Source organism: Emydura macquarii, unplaced genomic scaffold (assembly GCF_026122565.2).
Source record: "Emydura macquarii macquarii isolate MOO-44397 ecotype Brisbane River unplaced genomic scaffold, CSIRO-AGI_Emac_v2 contig_1110, whole genome shotgun sequence".
In the NCBI taxonomy this organism is placed as follows: Eukaryota; Metazoa; Chordata; order Testudines; family Chelidae; genus Emydura; species Emydura macquarii.
Window position 1 is genome coordinate 723,469 of NW_027131247.1, and position 18,740 is coordinate 742,208.

At 42.3% G+C, this 18,740-nt stretch overlaps 1 protein-coding gene across 1 annotated transcript in view; it reads right to left on the minus strand.

The window, feature by feature from the left end:
* The window catches only part of ANTXR1 (ANTXR cell adhesion molecule 1), a 134,465-nt gene extending 116,140 nt beyond the window's left edge, over positions 1-18,325 (minus strand). Inside the window, exons 1-3 of the mRNA XM_067545854.1 lie at positions 17,377-18,325; positions 5,669-5,740; positions 4,671-4,742 (exon numbers count right to left, since the gene is read on the minus strand). Of these exons, the coding sequence (XP_067401955.1) occupies positions 4,671-4,742; positions 5,669-5,740; positions 17,377-17,528 (296 nt within the window). The 5' untranslated portion in view covers positions 17,529-18,325. The remainder of the gene's footprint in view (positions 1-4,670; positions 4,743-5,668; positions 5,741-17,376) is intronic.
* Positions 18,326-18,740: the final 415 nt, after the last annotated feature.

Below are 18,740 nucleotides of genomic sequence, written 5' to 3' on the forward strand. Positions count from 1 at the left end.
CAAAGAAAGTGCTAACGTTTTCTTCCATTGGCTACATAATGGCAGGTCAGGCAGTACAAACTTTGGCCTAAATCTTGGTAATCTAAGAATTAAAGGGTTTCATTTTTAAGAGGTAAGAGGGGAACACTTGGCTGCCTCTCTCTCGAGGGGTGTGAAAACTAGACCAGATTCGATTTTCATTGCTATTCCCACAGCCTGGAGAAAGCATCATAACAGAAACATCTTCTCTCATCTGATATGCTGGCACACGTACTCCTCCACACTCATACTCCCTTTACAACCCAGTGTATCTTGTGGCTAGACAAGCGGAGCTGCTGATTTACATCTGGCCTGGTGATGACACAAGCTGAATCAAACAGCCATGAATGTGATATCGATCATCTAAAACCATCCTGCAGGCTCCAGTACATTTGGATATGACAATTTACACACCCAGCCAAACCCAGCTTCAAGATTAATGAGCTAATGGAAAAGTCTTTAAGATCCAGGGTGTCCTGTTTAATCTTTTGGAAACACAGGAATGCTGATTGATCAATCAGAAGCAAAGCAGGGTGGGCCCCATGTTTCCCTGAATGTGTAGAAGCCGAGTTCAGTTCAGAAGTTTTTATAAAGCCAAGATGAAGCCTTAGTGTGTAGGGTCTCTCTGAATGAACTAATGCTATCTTTATGGGAACTAGATAAATCAATTTGTATGTAGGACCACACTAACTGTGCAGGCCTGAATGCCAGAGATTTTTACCCACATGGCTCTCAATCTCTTTTGCCATATGGGTCCAGGATTCTTCCAGGAACGGAAGAACCAAAAAAGGATTTAGGGATGAAATTTCCATGCTTATCCAAACTGTAATATCTGAGCCTTCAAATCTGAGCAGCAATTCTCTGGGAAACGAGCTCACTGCTGGAAATACAGACTTTTTCATGAGTTTTAGTGTATAGTGAATTGCTCAAATAGGATAAAGTGAGGCTGGCAATTTCAAAAAACAAACAGTCTCAGAATACTTGGACCCTTTTACTGCTGGATCTCAAAAGGAACAAAATATAGAAAAATGAAAAACAAGATCTACTAAATACACTAAAAAACTAAGTTTGGCTTTAGATATACTGGGCCAAATCTCTCTCTTGTAACTCCATTTATTTCAAAGGAGTTAGTTCAAGGATGAGCTTGTCTCAACATTGATAGGCACTTTAGAAATAGGATAGGATGAGATGGAATATTCCAGGATGTCAGGTTTTATTCTATCTGAACTGGATTCCCCATCCTTTAATAAACAAACAAGTTTTCCTAAAGGAAAATTTTCAGAATGATTCTTGCAAGCACCAGGTATTCATGTTTTCATCTACAAAGTTTTTTTGTTTTTTGGTGATAACATACTGTGGTTGATAAACCCCATGTAATTAAGGCGTCTTTGATTTGTAATATACATTGCATTGCCTGGCCCTGATCCTGCAATTAGATCTACACTGGCTAACCTATGCAGAGCACCAGTGGGGTGGTACAGGGAATCTGCCCTTGTGGAACAGATTGCAGGACTGGAGCCAGAATGAGTGACTGCCACCTGTGACACTGAAGGCAAAGGTACACATGGCATTATAGAATGCGGCTGGGTGAGGATGGAGCAGGGGGAGATTTTCTCATTGAAACTAACAACAAAACCAAGGGATAGCATGCTGATCAAAATATTTTCTGCATTAATACCATCAGCAATTTTTCAGTTTGGAATGACAATACTGAAATCCATAGGCCAAGGTTCCTCTGACCTGGCGTGTACTGTCGGTTCATGCTCTTTGTTAACAGCTCACTCCTACAAGAGGCTGAATGCCTCCCAAAAGTGCCGGTCACCTCCAGATGCCTTCGGACACTGATGAGGCCGAGCACTCAGCAGGAAGCTGAGCATGTGCTTTAGAGGTGTCCTGAATCAGAACCTGAGCACTTTGCAAACGGAGCTTCAATGCTGCATCCTCTTTTTCTGCTGGAGAGCTCTCCTACACTGGCAGCTTCCCTTTTTCAAACTGGCTCAACCAAACTATCATCCAAAGATGCTTTTTTAAAGAATCCAAATAAAAGAAAAGGCCATTCTCTAATTAAATCCTTTGCACACAACTATACATCGGGAAGGCCGAATTAATAGCACGAAGCATGCCAACAAATCCACATCATACCTGTTAGTCCTCCAGTTGAAACAGAAGACCTACAATTGCCAGTGTGCTGGATTTGGGTGAGTGCCACACAACTATCCTACCTGAAATCAACAACATTTCTAGGTCTGTGGGGAAAGTTTATATATTCCCATACGGAAACAAAGGTTTCATGTACATACGTAGCAGGCCTTCTTATGTATGTAACATGCAGCCTTGCTAGGATGACAAGATGTCCCGATTTTATAGGGACAGTCCCAATATTTGGGGCTTTTTCTTATACAGGCGCCATTACCCGCAACCCACTGTCCTGATTTTTCTCACCTGCTATCTGGTTGCCCTACGCCTTGCAAAAGTCTCCTTGCTCAGTCAGTAGGGGCTTGGGTTTTTGTCTGATAATTGAGTTAAATACCATTCATTTTCTCATTGTCCTCCATTGTTATGGTAGGTAGCAGAGGGGTAGATTTTATGCCTCGACTGGCCAATTTTAATAGCATTTTTAGGTTGGTATGCATGTAGACTATACTATAGAAAAATGGCCAGTTTCCTATTAGTTGGTAAACAGGAGCTATGCCGGTATGCAATCTCGAGAAGTCCAATATGTAAAACATATGCTACTCATATAGCATTCACATGTGTTACACATATTTTTTTTCCACGTGGCAATGAAGTTAACAGAGGAAACTATACTGATTAAGGGAGCTTGATCCAACTTCCATTGCAGTAATGAAGAGACTGTCATTGATTTTATAAGAGGGAACAATAGGAATACTTTCCAAAAGTGTTATGCTTATAAACTGGCCCAGTCAAAAAACACCCAACCCACCTAGATTGTCTGCTTGCCTGCTTTATAGCTCCTTGTTCCTTTCAAAAGCTTCTCATTAATCTTAACATTCATCACAAATAGCTCTGAGTAATTACACAGAACAGTCAATTTCAACCCCTCATCCACTTCAAGGCACTTCCCATAATAGTATAGGAACCCTAAACAAAGTGACTGGAAAGAGGTGAACTGGAGATCGAAAAAATAATGTTCAGAAAAGCACTGGGCTACTCTGCAGTGGCGGTAAACGCAACCTCTCTCCTGCCCTTCCAGCATGGAGAAAAGGCAAAGAAATCAAAGGATAGGCCTAAAAAGCGGGAGCAACGTCTTGTTCTGGTTTCTCTCTTCCCCAAACAACCAGCATGTGTACTTCAGACAGATCAGAACTGGCACATATTCAGCTGTACAAATCTAGCACACAGGTGCTTCTCTAGTTTTAGGTAGTTGTGAAACCTGCTGCCAGGGTGTTTTGGTTAATGGCAGGGGGAGAGAGATTATTTGGGGGGAGCGAGGGGATGTTCCTTTTCTTTGAATGGCAATTATTAAAAATCAGTTATGCAGTGCTGAAAGTTTACACAATGCTTTATAAAACTGGAGTGAGACCTCTTCTCTGCTCTGAAGACTCTGCAGTCTCAGATAGACGGGAAAAGCAGGGACAAGACAAGATTTAAGAAGCATCCCCCTCTACTAACTGGTCCCCATAAAAGAGAATAGCCTACTACTGCTGCCAGCTAATGGAGTTACTCCTTTTTACTCAAGTGGCAGAGGTCTGTGCTTTGGTGCTCAATGTCCTAGGTGCTGAGAAGCCATGGCAGGGATCATTACAAAGACATGGGAGAACAGTTCAAGTAAAGGAAGGTGTGGGGAGGATAGTCAATGAGGCAACCCAAGTACTGCGGTTTCCTAGAAGAAGTAGATTTAAGGAGGGGGACTTCACTAGGTTGCCAAGTAGAGGGGAAACAGTTTCAAGAGCCAGTAGCAGCATAATTAATGGTGCAAAGCTGAGGGTAGGAGCAAGAGAGGAACAAAATGGTAGGAATTGGGAACAAGGCGGGGAACAGGGGAAAATTAAAGCAGAAGGGTAGATTATGGGGAGACAATACAAGACTTTGAAGAAGAGGACAAAGAGCATGAATTTGATGCAGCAAGAGAAAGGAAAGGATTCACTGGGACTCAATGGCAGGGGTGGGAGGATTACTGGGTTCCCCTTCTTCACCAGGCATCCATCTCCATGGCCCATTGAAACCTTTGCCTCTGTACTGAAACACTAAGGAAAGACCAGGTTTTATGACACAGAGCTGGACAGAAAACGAGTGTAGGGGAAGAGTGTTTCCACAGAAAATTTCAAGTTTCTGTCAAAACAAACCAACAACTTCTTCAGGTTTCAACTGAAAATTCTGAGGTTTCAATTTTCTTTTCTGATGAAAAGAATTAAGAATTTTCAAGGAAAGCAGACGCTATCTTGGGAAAAATTTGTTTAGTCAACCCAATGTTCCACCAAAAAACAGTGTTGATGAAAATTTTCAACCAGTCCTTTCTTTAAGAAGCTTCAGAATTGCAGCCTAACATGCATATCAGACGTTAAGTGCAGCCAGGTGATTTAAAGTTATTGAGGCATTTGATATGAAGCCAGAATGCACTAGCCGGAAAAAAAGTTGAGAAATTGCAAAAGGAAGGACAGCTTTGTGCTACTGTCCCGAATTTTTCTTACCTGTCTTCAGTTAATCTCATTAGAGTTGAGCCTCTAGTTGAGAACACAATGAATGACATCCTCAGCTGGGGGCTGGAGAAGGAGAATACATAGAAATGAGAGTGAATGATTTGCAATCCATTTCTACATTCATCCACCCAGTCAATATTTCTCGCTTTGCCCTTCAGCTCCTCGCAGTGATTCCTATTTGGGCCACTGTTCCCCTCCCATTCTCTCTCTGTCTTGTTTCCTTGTAAGATCTAACACAATGGGGGCCCGATTATAGTTGGGGCCTGTGACTGAAACCATAATAATAATGTAATTATAAGAAGATGAAGGCCTAAATAGAGACGGTTGGAACCAACAGATGGGAGCTTTATGAAGTATCATTCCCCCCTTGCAAAACCATGGAAATTCCTAGGCAGTTCCCTCTAGAAGTGAGAGCTATTCCTGTTTGTATAATTTCCACAATGAGGTTGTGCCACAGAAACGAGTTTGTACCCTTCAGTGTCCCCTTACCACCATGTGGAGCTGTGAGGAAACTAGCTTGTGTCTTTTCACTTCTCACACTGGACTCATGACCCACAGGCTCTCCCAACAGGCACTGGAATATGCAAGGGGTTTGGAAAGATATTGCTCCTGGCCATCCCCTGAAGAGGCAAATTCCACATCCCCTTTTCCTCTGCATGGCCGCTGACATGCCCTGCCATGGGTCCTTCCACAGGACGGCATAATCTGGTTCATAGAAATTAGACGTAGAAATGATTTATTTGGCCCAACTTCTGGGGATGAGTGCATTTGCGACAATCTCTGCTCACCTTTGGTGAATAACCCCATTGAAATCAATGGGGCATCTTGCATAAGAAAAAGGGAACAAGACTCAATCCCTGCAAGAGACATAGGGTCTGACTGTCAGCTGGCGTGACTCAGCAAACATCCTTATGCACCACATGGGATCTAACCCCTGGTTCCCAGCTCACATCCTCCAGCTGGGTTATCTGCAAACCAGCATTTCTTACCTTATGAACTTGTGGGCAAGATGTTCCACAAAAAAGTAGATTTCATTCCAGTGGTGCAGGACACTTCCTGATCTGCAAAAACAATCATAGCAGGAAATATTAGTTTAATTTCATAGAGTTATGCTGCTGCTTTATTATTTCCCAGCCTAATGTATTGTTATACATCTGTTCACCTCATCATTTCTTTTTTTTAGTCAATCTACAACAAAAGCTTCTTTTTTGTGTTTCCTTCAAGTGGGGTTGGGGAAGGGGGGTGAAAATCAAATCATATCTCAGACACAACTTTGAGCTGAGCATTTGAGACTGCATCTTGACAAGAATATATGGCAGCTCTGTTAGACCTTTAACTTGGCATTAAGCAAATAACCCAGGGTTAGTGCTGATCTATGTCACTGTCAAATATTTTGGGTGCATTCCATTGGCTTACTCACCATGTCATTGTGCATAACTTTCAGCTTGAATGCATTTGGGGAATATAATGTATTTGGAAGGAGAGAAAGATTCCTAAATCTAAACCACTGTTTCCATTGTGCTGGTGACAATGAGAGAGAAAATATCTTAGACCTATAATTCAGCCTGAACTAGTTTATTCTCTAGCAATGTGGTAAAAGACTGCAACACGCTTCTGAGATACTCAGAGCTGCGAGCCACTATGTTACCTATTTACCTCAGCAAGAGGGTAGTTTTGCTGGAGATAAGACTGTGTGTCAGCTTCCCGCCATATCAATCCCTCTTCCTCACCAGCAAACTCCTCAATGCTCTCCCGGCCCAAGCCGGGTGAGAGTCAGTGAATGTCAACTTCCGAGCTCCTCAGAGATATTTCTCTGCAATGCACAGTCCCTGCTGCTGTACACTGACAGAAGAGAAATGCGCTGTTAAAGAGCCCGTACATCACAGCTTGTTAGTTTAACTGGGGTAAATACACCTTCCCTTCAAACACTGCACCGAATTGGTTTATAGGAAAATTACATTGGGTTTCTTAACAAAAGAGCATGGATTAAGGGATACCCAGTAAAAGATGAACGTAGAGATGGCCACAAGCAAATGAAAATGAAAACACGGATCTAAAAGTCTAAAACTTAATCTAACAAGATACAGTCTTTGCTCACAATAGTTTCTTTCACACACACTCTCCCCTCCAGATTTTATACTGGCCAGGAGCCACCACAGATCAAATTGCTTGGTTTCTTTCTCTCCGAAGGTGAATTATAAAGATGGAGTATCTCCCAAAGGGATTGCCATTTGTTTTACAAGTCAGGAAGGCCTCCTGAGGATTCAGTCTTTTATCTGTCTCTGGAGTGCAGGAGCTATGTTAATTCTCTCTCTCTCTCTCAAGTGCATGAACAGGATAACCCACAGTGGTTTAGCTTGATAGCTTTGATTACAGCTAATAGGTAAATTGAGGTAAAACCACATTCCTTTGTTTAGGACAGACCTGTTTATCATCTTTACCTACACCAGGCTGTCTTGTCCTAAGCACCTCCTATAACATTATACAGAGGGAATTCACAACTTAACATTAATACATGCATTTTACAATGATATTAATAGCCAGGGTTTTACTAGCTTTCATAGGATACCGCACAGAGCCACTTTTGTCAAGATATTATTGCAGTAGTGGATAGGGTGTGAATATTGGGGTGCTTAAAGTCACACAGACAAAACACCAATTGGGCCTTATCCCTGCTCCCATTGAGTTCACAGGGTGATTTGTCATTCATTTTAATTGGACTGGAACTGGGCCATGATTTTTCCTCTTTACAGCAAAAAAGCGAGGTTAACTAGACAATCTATGAAGCAAATCGGTTTATCAGTCTATGCGGAGATTGTGCAACACTTAGTAACGGGTACACACAAGTACTCCCGTTGAGTTTACATTGTTTCAATCCACTCAGTTGGGTTTTTCTGAATTCTGCCATTACAGAGCCTTAGAACTGAAAAAGCAACAATATTCCTGCTAAAGGTGGAGATGAATATGTTGAAGAAACTAGAAACGTGGAGGTTTGGGGCTGGATGTGGAAAAACTTTAGAAAAAAAAAAAAGAAAAAGCATCTAACATTTCTCTGTTATGTCTCCTCCCTGGGAAACCAAACTGAGAGCCATAAATGAAATCATCACAACACTGCAGAAGCTGGGGCATACAACTCTTGCCTGGCTGTTAATGATGTGACATCACTTCCCTGACTAAATGCAGTGCAAAGCCAAGCCACAGTGTATGGATTATTCATGGATTTGTTTCATTTTTGTTCACAGCAACTCAGTAAAAGCCTGATTTACTTTCTTGTTCTGAGACCCCGAACCATAGCTCTGTTGCATGGCTTTGTGTGCTCTTCAGTTTAGTCAATGACACTGCAGGGCTTTCATTCTCGCATGCAAATTCTTATTTTCAGCTCAAACTTGATCAGGGGTAAAAGGTATCAGTTACAGGGCCATCTCTCTGCTCCAAATGAAGTTAGTGGTGTTTTCCCATTGACTTCCAGGAGATCAGGATTTGGACCCTAATAATAATATCTAGCTCTTATACAACAGTAGATCTCAAAGCACTTTAGAAAAAAAAAGGTCATTTACAGATGGGGCAACTGAGGCACAGACAGTTGAAGTCACTTGTCCAAGGTCATACAATAAGCCAGTGGCAGACCCAGGAATCGAAGCCAGGTCTCCTGAGTCCCAGTTCAGTGCATTTTCCACGAGGCAACATTCCCTGTCTACCAGAATCATCGGCTACTGGCCACTGGTGCAATCTGGTGTTCCTACATTCCTATTAGAAGCCTCTTAACTAAGCTGGTCTTCACCATTTTTTTCTTAAACACAGTGAGGCAGCTGATAATGAGAAACAGCCACAGAACCAACATGGTATGTAGGTCGTTATATAAAACGGTGCCATTTTCCATGGCTCAGATAAGTTGTGCATTTTTTTTAAGCGCAGCATTAGCCAGAACTGAGCTTAAAACCCAGTTGCTTGAGTCAGTTGTATGCCAGTTGCCAGCAAACTACATTCTCTGTTTAAATGTTTGCCTTTCTGATTGTTGTTCCACTGGACTTAGGTTTTAAGTGGTTTTGGAAAAGGCAGTTTTCTCAGTTACACATTGCTTTTTAATTCCCCACATAAACTGCAGTTTCAATTCCACCTTCCCCCCCTACCCATTTGGAACAAGAATCCAAACATCTAAAATTACAGCTCTTCTTTTTCCATGAAACCTTCCCACACATATATTCACACACAGGGGTAGAACAGCACAAGGTCCAAGATGGGCAGAGATTTCATATGTGGTTTAAGGAGAGTTTCTTATCCTTCTCACTATGAGGATATTTATAAAAACAACTCACTGGCCTCCTGCAAAAAGGGCCAGAACTTGGATCTCAGGTAGGGAGGCATTAATCCAGAGTAATTCCATTCTCTTTAGCAGAGTTACACCACTGTGAGGTCAGACTTGGTTCCCAAAATGAAATCTTTTGTATATAATTGACCATATGCCATTGCATCTAGTACAGGGCTTCTCAATCTGTAGGGTTTTGCCCCCTGTCCTACCGGAATAACTCACATATATTAGGGAGTTACTGCTGAAAGGGAGAGGGGTCCCTGCTAGATGAGAAAGGGGTGGGGTGTGTGTGTTGTGTCACTATATGGAAAATGTTGAGAATGCCTGTTTTACTCCATGGTAAGAATACTTCGTCCTTCTTATTATACAGTCATTTCTCTTTTCAAAACACTTTACAAGCCCAAGTAACTAATGGTCACAACACCTCATGTCTGATAGGTCAGGATTATTACGCTCATTTTTATAGATGTGGGAAAGACACGAGGGTGTTAAGTAACTTCCTTGAGGCCTAAGCGCGTAGGTATCAGATTGGATTGGGATTGGAGGCCAGTAGCTGCAGGTTTCCCACCCTGTTCTGAGACATTTGACTGGTTAAAAAGCGCTTTAGCTAATAGTAGTAGCAGATCTCCAACCCTCCCTCCGGGCCCTCATTTGCTTACACACACAAAGCCAGTACTTTACACTGTGCTTGCAAAATCCAGTCAAGAGCTATCCTACTGCGCGTGCATGGAAGGGCTTGCTGATGTTGAACCCACTCCCAGCCATTAGTACCAAATACTGTAGTCCCACCTTCAAACATGATTGAGTAGCACGGCTTTTGTGATTGTGGGTTGCCCACATGACCCAGTGGAACGGTTTGCTATTGGTATGCTCTCTTCAGCCGGGCAAATTGGCATCACAACCATGTCTATAGACGCAATTCTCCTCCCTGTACATAGTGTAATGTTGATCTGTTCTCATTTCTGAGCTGTGGTTAGAGCCAGAGACTCAGAGCCAGGTGTCCCAGTTCTAGTCCAGGTTCCTACAGAGACCCACTGAGCAACCTTGGGAAGTTGCTTAGCCCTAGAGCTCAGGGCCAGGTTTGAATGGTGTGGAGAAAATGAATAAGGAAAGGTTATTTACTCCTTCAAGTAAGACAAGAACCAGTTGCCACCCAATGAAATTAATAGGCAGCTGGTTTACAATAAACAAAAGGAATGAACAGTCGACTTGTGGAACTAATTGCCAGGGATATTGTGAAGGCCAAAACTATAACAGAGTTAAAAGAAGAAGTAAGTAAGTTAATGGAGGGTAAGACCATCAATAGCTATTAGCCACAATGGTCAGGGATGCAACCCCATGCTCTGAGTGTCCCTAGACTCTGAGCGCCAGAAGCTGGGAGTGGATGAATCACTTGATGATCGCCTGTTCTGTTCATTCCCTCCAAAGCACCTGGCATTGGCCACTGTAAGAAGACAGGATACTGGGCTAGTCTGACCCAGTATGGCCATTCTTATGTTACACCTATCCATAGAACAGATACAGAGACAGCAGAACTACAAACCTCTCCACCAGGTCCTGAAAACACACCTTACACCTGGTGTTAAAGAAACATCTAATGAGGAGCAGGAAGCTCAGCCTCTATCCCCATTTAATCCTTGGTCAACCTAGCAAGACAACCAACAACTGTGCCAACTGTGTGTGGTAGACTCTGGGCCATTACAAACTGGATTGAGACCCACTCTTTCATAGTGGCCACCAAACAGTCATCAGCTAGGAAAAAGCTTTGGTCTCAAGTGACCTGGGACAGATTTGAACTGGTTCCTTAGAGACAGAGTGTCTTCATGCCACAGAGCCTGTATTTCTGGTGACTAAAGCAGCTAGAATAATACTCTCTTCCAGAAAGTTTCGTGGCTAGTTTTGCTAGAACTTTCGTTTCTCCCATGGGAAGAATCACCCCCACAGGAAGTGGTTCCTGGAGGACAGTCTTGTCTCCGTGTGATGTCAAATGCTTCTTTTCTTTTCTCTTTTGCTTCCCATCACTCGGGGAGCTCAATTTCCCTCTTATTTATACGGGTGCAAATGAGGAGTTAAGTCAACAGAGTTACACCAAGTAAAGCTAGTATAAAAGAAAGAGCAAGCCTGAATTTGTTAAATGTTCTTTTAATAGTGGGAGTTCATTTCAATGAGGTTTGCTAAAAATAGACCAACTGGCTGGTTGGACAATGAAAGGATCACAGGAAATGGCTCGGATTACTTGCCTCCCTTCATTGTTGCTCTCTTACTGCCAGATTTTTCATCTGGCTCACGCAAATTTTTGCATGCGCACACCTGTTTGCACGCATTCACACTCAAATCAGTTTCATGTATTTGTCCATGTGGGTATAAAATGCCTGATATTCTGAGAAGTGCCTCTGAAAATATGGCCTTTCACCTTGTGCTTGTAAATGACACAGAGAATATTAGTGCAAGGTTTTATTATTCACTTCTCTCTAACTGCACATCTATTGTTCCTTGAGCCCCCCCAGCAGGTGTTCCAAGTAGCTGGTGCCAAGTTAGTATGGTGATAGACATATTGTAAATGGGATGGATAGATGCAGTAGTCAATTATATGTTCTGAAACTTTCCTAGGTTTGTAAAATAACAGTGAATGGAACAAACTGAAAGAATGGTCTGCCTATCATGCTGACCGGTATCGTCTCATTGTTTCCTTCTGCTACTCCCTCTGCCTGTAGCCTCCTGTTGTCTCTTATCTTAGACTGAGATTATGAACTCTTGGGAGCAGTGACCCTCTTTTTGTTGTGTTTGTACAGCACCTAGCACAATAGGGTCCTGGTCCATGACTGAGTCTCCTAGGCATTACTGCACTTCAAATCATAAAAGGTGATGCGCCACTAGAATTCAGCTCTCCCAACAACTAAGTCACACAAACATCCATAACTGCACCCAGCCAATGTAATTAGATACCAGGAGAAATTTCTTCAGGAGTTCCCCTATAGCATGATCTAATTAATTAATCCAAAAGTAAATACAGTAATCTACAAACACCAGTGTTAAGGAACATTAGCCCCCTCTAATGGCACTGAGCAGCAACGCAACTTATGCTGCATGACCAAAAATACAGTATCTGCCTCCGGGTACATTTTGCCAATAACCCATAAAACCAGGGATGCAAAGAAATTCCTGTTACTTGCACACATCTGTGGAAAATGTCCTGCAGTTGGAGAAGTCTCTTATTGCTTCAGCACGTTACTAAACAGTACACCAGACAGTCCAGAAATTCCCCCTTTTTCTATCCAAATAGTTGTTCTCACTTATGGAACCAGTTGGAATGAGCACTGCACACAATATGGTGCTAATATGTACTTGGAAAGCTGGGATAACTTCATATTTTTTGCCTAGGAAACCCCTCTCAGCAAGGAAACCAGAAGGAAAGGTATAGACTGAGATTTTCAAAAACGTTTAAGTCATTTAAATCCAGATCCTGCATTAAAACTAATGGAAGATCTGGGCCTACATACTCTAAGGCAGCTCCGAAAACCTCAGCCAACGTGATTACAGGGCTCAGACCCCACTGGCAACAAAAGTCTCACATAATATTTAAAGTCCTAAATTCAGCTGTTTATTTTTTTCCACTGCAGAAGTACAAATATCAGGATTAAAATAAACCACTGAAGAAAGTCACTCTTTTCCCTCACTACACCAAAGCTTGAGTTCCTAATGCAAAATGCCTACTCCAAAGGCTAGCCTCCTTTCTCAGGCAGTCTTATGAAGGGCTAAATCCTGAGTGGTTCTCACTACCCAGACCTCCCATTGATGGCTCAAGAGCATGCCCTTTGAAATCAACAGGAGTTTTGATTTAGAGTGATTTAGAACCCAACACTCAAATCTGTAACATAGGGGCATCTTTGACTCCTCTCTTGCTCTGTACATCCAAGCCGTATCCAGGTCTTGCTGCTTCTTCCTCTATAACATTTCTAACAGCAGTTCTTTGCTTGCTGTGCAGACAGCCAAAACTCTTAACCAAACCTTCCCTCATCTCCCGTTTTGATCATCATAACCTCCTCTTCTCTGGCATACCTGACATCCTGTTATACCCCTTCGGTCCACACAAAACCCAGCTGCTAAGGTTGTCTTCTTTCCCGGTCATTTGGACCTCCTCCGAGAGCCTATCCCAAAGCCCACTGATGGCACTGGGAATCTTTCCATTGACTTCAAGGCTCTGAATCTCTCCATTGTCTCCCTCTCTTCTCAACACAAACTCATGCTTGACCTTGGTTCCTTGTTCAAGTGTCATTCATCTTCAAGGCCCTTCACAACTCTGCTTTCTGTCTCATTTCCCCTATTTCATCCTGTGTCCTCCTCTCCATTAGCAGTGCTAACCTTAGTCCACCTGTTTGTCAGCTTCAGGACCCTCTCCCACACTGTCTCTTGTGCATGGACTGCCATCCCTGGTCGGTTCTGTCCTACTCTCTTCACCTTCGTATCTCTTCTTGAGACCTGTGTCTGCAAGATGCCAAGAAGATATCGAGCACTGGCAATTGATAAGTTTCACGATATTTGGTGTTTTACTTAGAGACATGTGAATACAGGAGCACCTCGTGGGGATGGGTGTGTGGGAGTGTATAATAACTTTCTAGCCCTCCTGGTTACAGAAAAAATTGATAGGACATTTATATAGGGAACATGAATATTCTGTGTGTCCATAATGAACAACATTTTTTAAAGGGATATTAAACTTCAGGTCATCACTCTGTCTATCTATCTATTAGAGATCAGGATTAGACCTAAAGCGGGGAGCTGGGGGGGGCAGATTCTCTCACATCTGATACCACTGGGTTCTCACTCATAGTTTACAGCATCTGTTGCTAGCCACTGTCAGAGGCAGGACACTAGGTCTACCGATTCTTATGTTCTTAACTCTTCCAGGCCAGAAGCTTGTTTTCATGTGGGTTTGTACAACGTGCAGAACAATGGGGAACAGTTCCTGATGCACCTCTGAATGCACCATGATGTAAATAGCAATGAGATCAGGATCTGTTTCACTGTCTTTATCTGGATCCGCCTTAAAAAGAATTAAAGCCCCAGTAATAAAGGACCCTTTAACAGGAACAGGGAAGTTTCGTTCCAAGACATGGAATGTTAATTTGGATGATGAAAGAGATCCATTAAAATAGTAAGCAATTCCTACTTTCAGGGAGGAAAGAAATAATATTTTAAAAAAATAAACACCACCCTGGAAATCAAGCAATGCTGGAGCGCTCTCCCAACTCCTCTGCCTCAGTGCCTAATTAGATTTAGCATCCATTTAAATCCATGTCATGCCCTGTAACCATGCTACTTGTACAACATTGCATGGCTGTTGTTGGTACTGCATGCAGAATCTCATTTCAGAAACTCCGACTGTCCCTCAGAGCTTCCCTCTGGCTACAGCAAAAAGGGCATTTAAAATGAGCTTGTAATCGGTCACTGAAAAAAAAAAAGAGACTTGCAGGCTATGCGGAGTATCTGTGCCATCATTCCCTGTCCTTGCCAGAATGGTCTGCATTATCACTATGGGTTCCCGGAGAGTCACTTGATATGCTGTTAACATGGACATGTTCCTCCAGACAGGTATAGTAGAGAATGGTCCAAAATCCTGCTTGCAAATCGACCATTTCACATGGCGACCAGAGGGGGGGACAGACCCAATCGTTCAACCCATCAAAAATAATCCCATTACTCCCCTTCTGTCTTTATGCCCCAGAACCATAACATGAGAGTAGCAAACTCATTAACAGTGTAAGACAGGCGGGGTACACCAATCACTGAGGCCAGTTGTTATTCCCCCGTGCCTCCTAAGAGTATGTGTAATGGTTTCCTATAATTTTGGCAGCGATGGATACTTGGTGAAAGCCCATCCTTCCGGGTCCACTCACCACAGGGCCACATGACTTTGCATTGCTAAAACCTGTCCTGAAGCTGAACAAGAATGACCCAGCGATCAGCAGGACGAAGAAAAGAGGCAGTTTTAACTGTGCCCTGGCCACTCCAAACAAGACACCACCATCAGTGCAATGTATTAACTGAGGAATAATCTGAGGTTCACCTGGTACACTGCAGACCACTGCTCAGTCACTATAACCTCATAAGATGACAACAGAGTGCACGAACATGGGGCCAAGCTCAGGCTCATTGTGCGTGACAGCAACTCCCCAGAAGTTGATGGTATTGCATCCACTTACATCAGGGCTGATTGGGACCAGATACCCTCCCCACTTCCCTTTTTTTTGGTGGGGGCAATGCAAGACATTTACTATAAAGGGGACCATTAACAATAGGACTATAAAGAACATTTGAGATACTGCTGTGGACGTGGTAGCTTTTCCCATTTCTTGCTACTCTTTAAGGTATTTGGATGATCCCATCCAGCAGGATGCTGAGCACCCTTTGTGAGGTGCTGATTACACCCATCTCCCCAGAGGCACTCAGTTCATTGCAAGATCAGGTCCAAGACCATCCAACATTAGTACCTAAGCACTGTGGACCTGCGCCAAAGCCAATAGAAATTTTTCAATGGGTTTTGAAACAGGCGCCATGTGACCCTCTCTACATTAAAGAATTCTGCATCAGTGAAAAACCCAAATGTAGCAAAGCTGCACCAATGCAAAATGAGGCTTACAGAAGTATAACGTGAACCGGTGATATACATGTTCTCATGCAGCATTTCTAGTTAGGATTTATCCTGGCTGAGCAAATTTTCACTTTTCCATCCAAGTTCATGCTCCTCTGAGCAAGTCAAACAGGTTACACATTTTGTGTCGTAAGAGGACACCTTAGATTTATAGCAGAATGCCTATGAAAACTAAGCTAACTCAAAGGTATAATAAAGCATATCTATGCGCTGGGAGGGATGGGGTGCGGGGAACCAGTCACCTCAACTTTAACCTTAGGGGAAACTTAATGTATGTAAGTAATCTGCAATAGAAATCATACTCAACTTTGTTTTTTTAAAGCATTGCTATGAAATCTGGTGATAAAAGAAACTATTCCAAATGACAGAATAGAATAATCAAAACAATAAGAAGCTGTAGGTGACAGGAACTTTTTCATTGGACTAAGTAAAATGAAAATTAAATCACTTTTCCCTGGAGTATTTAACATTCTGGTTTTCCTAAAAACCCAATGTATTATCTCACATTTTATCCAGTTTCTTGCTGTATAATGAATTGTAATTCAGAACAGCTTTTATACTAATGGAATCTGGAAGTCACTGCAAAATATAGATAGGGTTAGCTTGTTTCTTTCGCACACTATTTTGACAACTCCAAAATATCTTCCTGTCTACACAATTTATGGTCAATAATCTCAATATCAGGACTGTGTAAGGAACCTTTTGCAACATTTCCTAGTCTTTTTTGTTTTGTTAAAATAGCAGTTTAATTGTATTATTAATTATTATTATTATTATTACATGCAGAAAGTCACTTTAGTTGATGCTTTTTGCACCTTCAGTTAAAATTATTGTTGAATAGGTTTCGGTTAAGTTTCAGAGAGCTTCCTATCTTTTCAACTTGTATCCAGTGCAATTTGAAGGCCTTTAAATTACAGCAAGAAGCCAACAATGCGAAAACAATGACATTGTATCATATGAGTAGTAAATTACATGAGTAAGCATTTATCTTCACTGAATACTATTGGTTAGTTAAGCAGTGAAAATATGCATTTGATTAACAAGAAACAAAGAAAATCTGACTCAGAACTGAGAAAACAAACTGACTAACTTTAAAAAAATGCTTTAAGAAAGTCTATATATTTTCCATCACAATGTCCAAAATCAGATTTTCTTTCAGACAGAGCTTAAAGAGCCCTTAAAGAGCTGTTTCTATCAGCAAGTTTCTTACACTGGATTTGGATCTAATTTGGAAAATGGACATTTGACTCTAATAGGGAAAATGGTTTAACAGTAGCACTTCAGGCAGACTGGCATTGCCTCTGAAAGCCTTCAGCTAAAAATTAATGCCTTTGGTAACATTACACAACCATCTCCTTTTAAAGGTGACCCTGCAGGTCAGAGGAAAAGCAGATATAACCAGGTATTTCTCCCTCCCGACATCACTCCCCACTACCAATTTTAGGCCACTGTAAAGGATGCAGTATAGCGTCTATACTGGTCACAGTAACAAAACATTTCAGTTCACAAAGCTAGGCAAATCTACTGTATTCGTCATTGCAGAATGACACGCTGTAGCTACTGTAGAAGTTACCAAAAGAAAAATAAAGTCATCGGAGTAGGATATTTTTCAGGTCCCTTGGGGGCATGATGTCTTTTACATACTCTAAGTTGAGCCTCTTTTAAGTGCCAATTGATAAAAATTTCCATGCCTTGCGGAAGGATTCTTCTAAAAGAACAAAACCAAACCAACTTACTTGTCTAAAATGAAGTACAAATCAAATCCTCCATAACAAGCAGGACCTCCCTTCTCTCTGTTTCCACCTTGTCCATCACAGGCTAACACAAATGTTGCAAAGAAGAGAAATTTGAAGCCGAATCTCAAGGCTCTTTTCTTTGTAATGGCCATTATATCCAGAAAGAAGGAGAAAAAGTTCTCTTCTTCCAAAGCTCCCTTATTTTACAGCCTTCTCCAAAAAAGCCATTCAACATATATTTTACTCCTGAAATACCACTTGCAGCAATTGTCCTCCGAAATTGCAAGACTTTTCCCCCTTGTTTCTCCGGCAGTTCTGTTTCTTGGTTTCAGATTTCAAGATGCACAATACTGTATTGCACCGTGTGTTTTTTTTTTTAAAGGGACTTCTCCTTCATTCTCCCATGCAGCTCTCTGAAAGCAGCATCATTGTTTTGCAACAGGAGAAACTATTTCCTGAGTCTTCCTGCTTTGCCCCAGATTTCAGATAATATGAGGAGGGCTTGGAGTGTTTCCTCTTAATTAGCACTGTTATTATTATTGTGGGTGGTGGGTTTTGTTTTTTTTCTGACAAAAGAAAGTTCAGAGCATGCCACCTTGTGGTGAAGTCCTGACAAAACAGACTGGAGTCTCTGAAATGACGTTAATTAGAACAAAAGTGCAAACTGCAGCAATTTTGGTTGCATACGTGTGACCCATCTTGAATACACTCAACCACAGGCATAAACGGGACTGTGCACGTACAGAACAGAACACACAGGCATGTTTACCATCCATTTAGAGAAGGGGCCTGAATTCTGCTCTCAGACACCTAGGTGTAAATCCAGAGCAACTTCACTGGAGTCAGCAGGGTTACTCCAGATTTACAGCAACAATAAACAAGCAGGGAATCTGACACAGTGCACTTGTCTCGTCATTAAACGTGCAGGTATTTATTCAACACGCTTATCTCCCTACCTCATCAAGAAGGCGCCTTCCCAGAACTTCGCTTAATGAGCTCATTTCAGCCACCTGAGGCTACAGCGTCTCTCCTGCCTAGCTAATTAGCCAAGAACGCTCAGCTAGGTTCTGGGGCCCCCGCCGACACATTCTTTGCTACCAAATGGTTTCTTGAAATCTGCCAGGGTAGACTGGGGGTTTAGACAGGTGAATCCTGTCTGAGCCAGTCTGGGTTCTTGTACACGAGGGGGGAATCTCTCTGTCAGAGCACAGCATGCTGAGCTGCCACTGGGAGTAGGGGCTGAATTGAAGAGCACAGCAAGATAACTTAGGAAGCCCCCTTTTACCTGGTCACTCAGTGTGAACGCTTCTCCAGAGTCAGCAAGGCAGCAGGCATGCAGCTGGACCTGGGGGCAGCAGCACAGG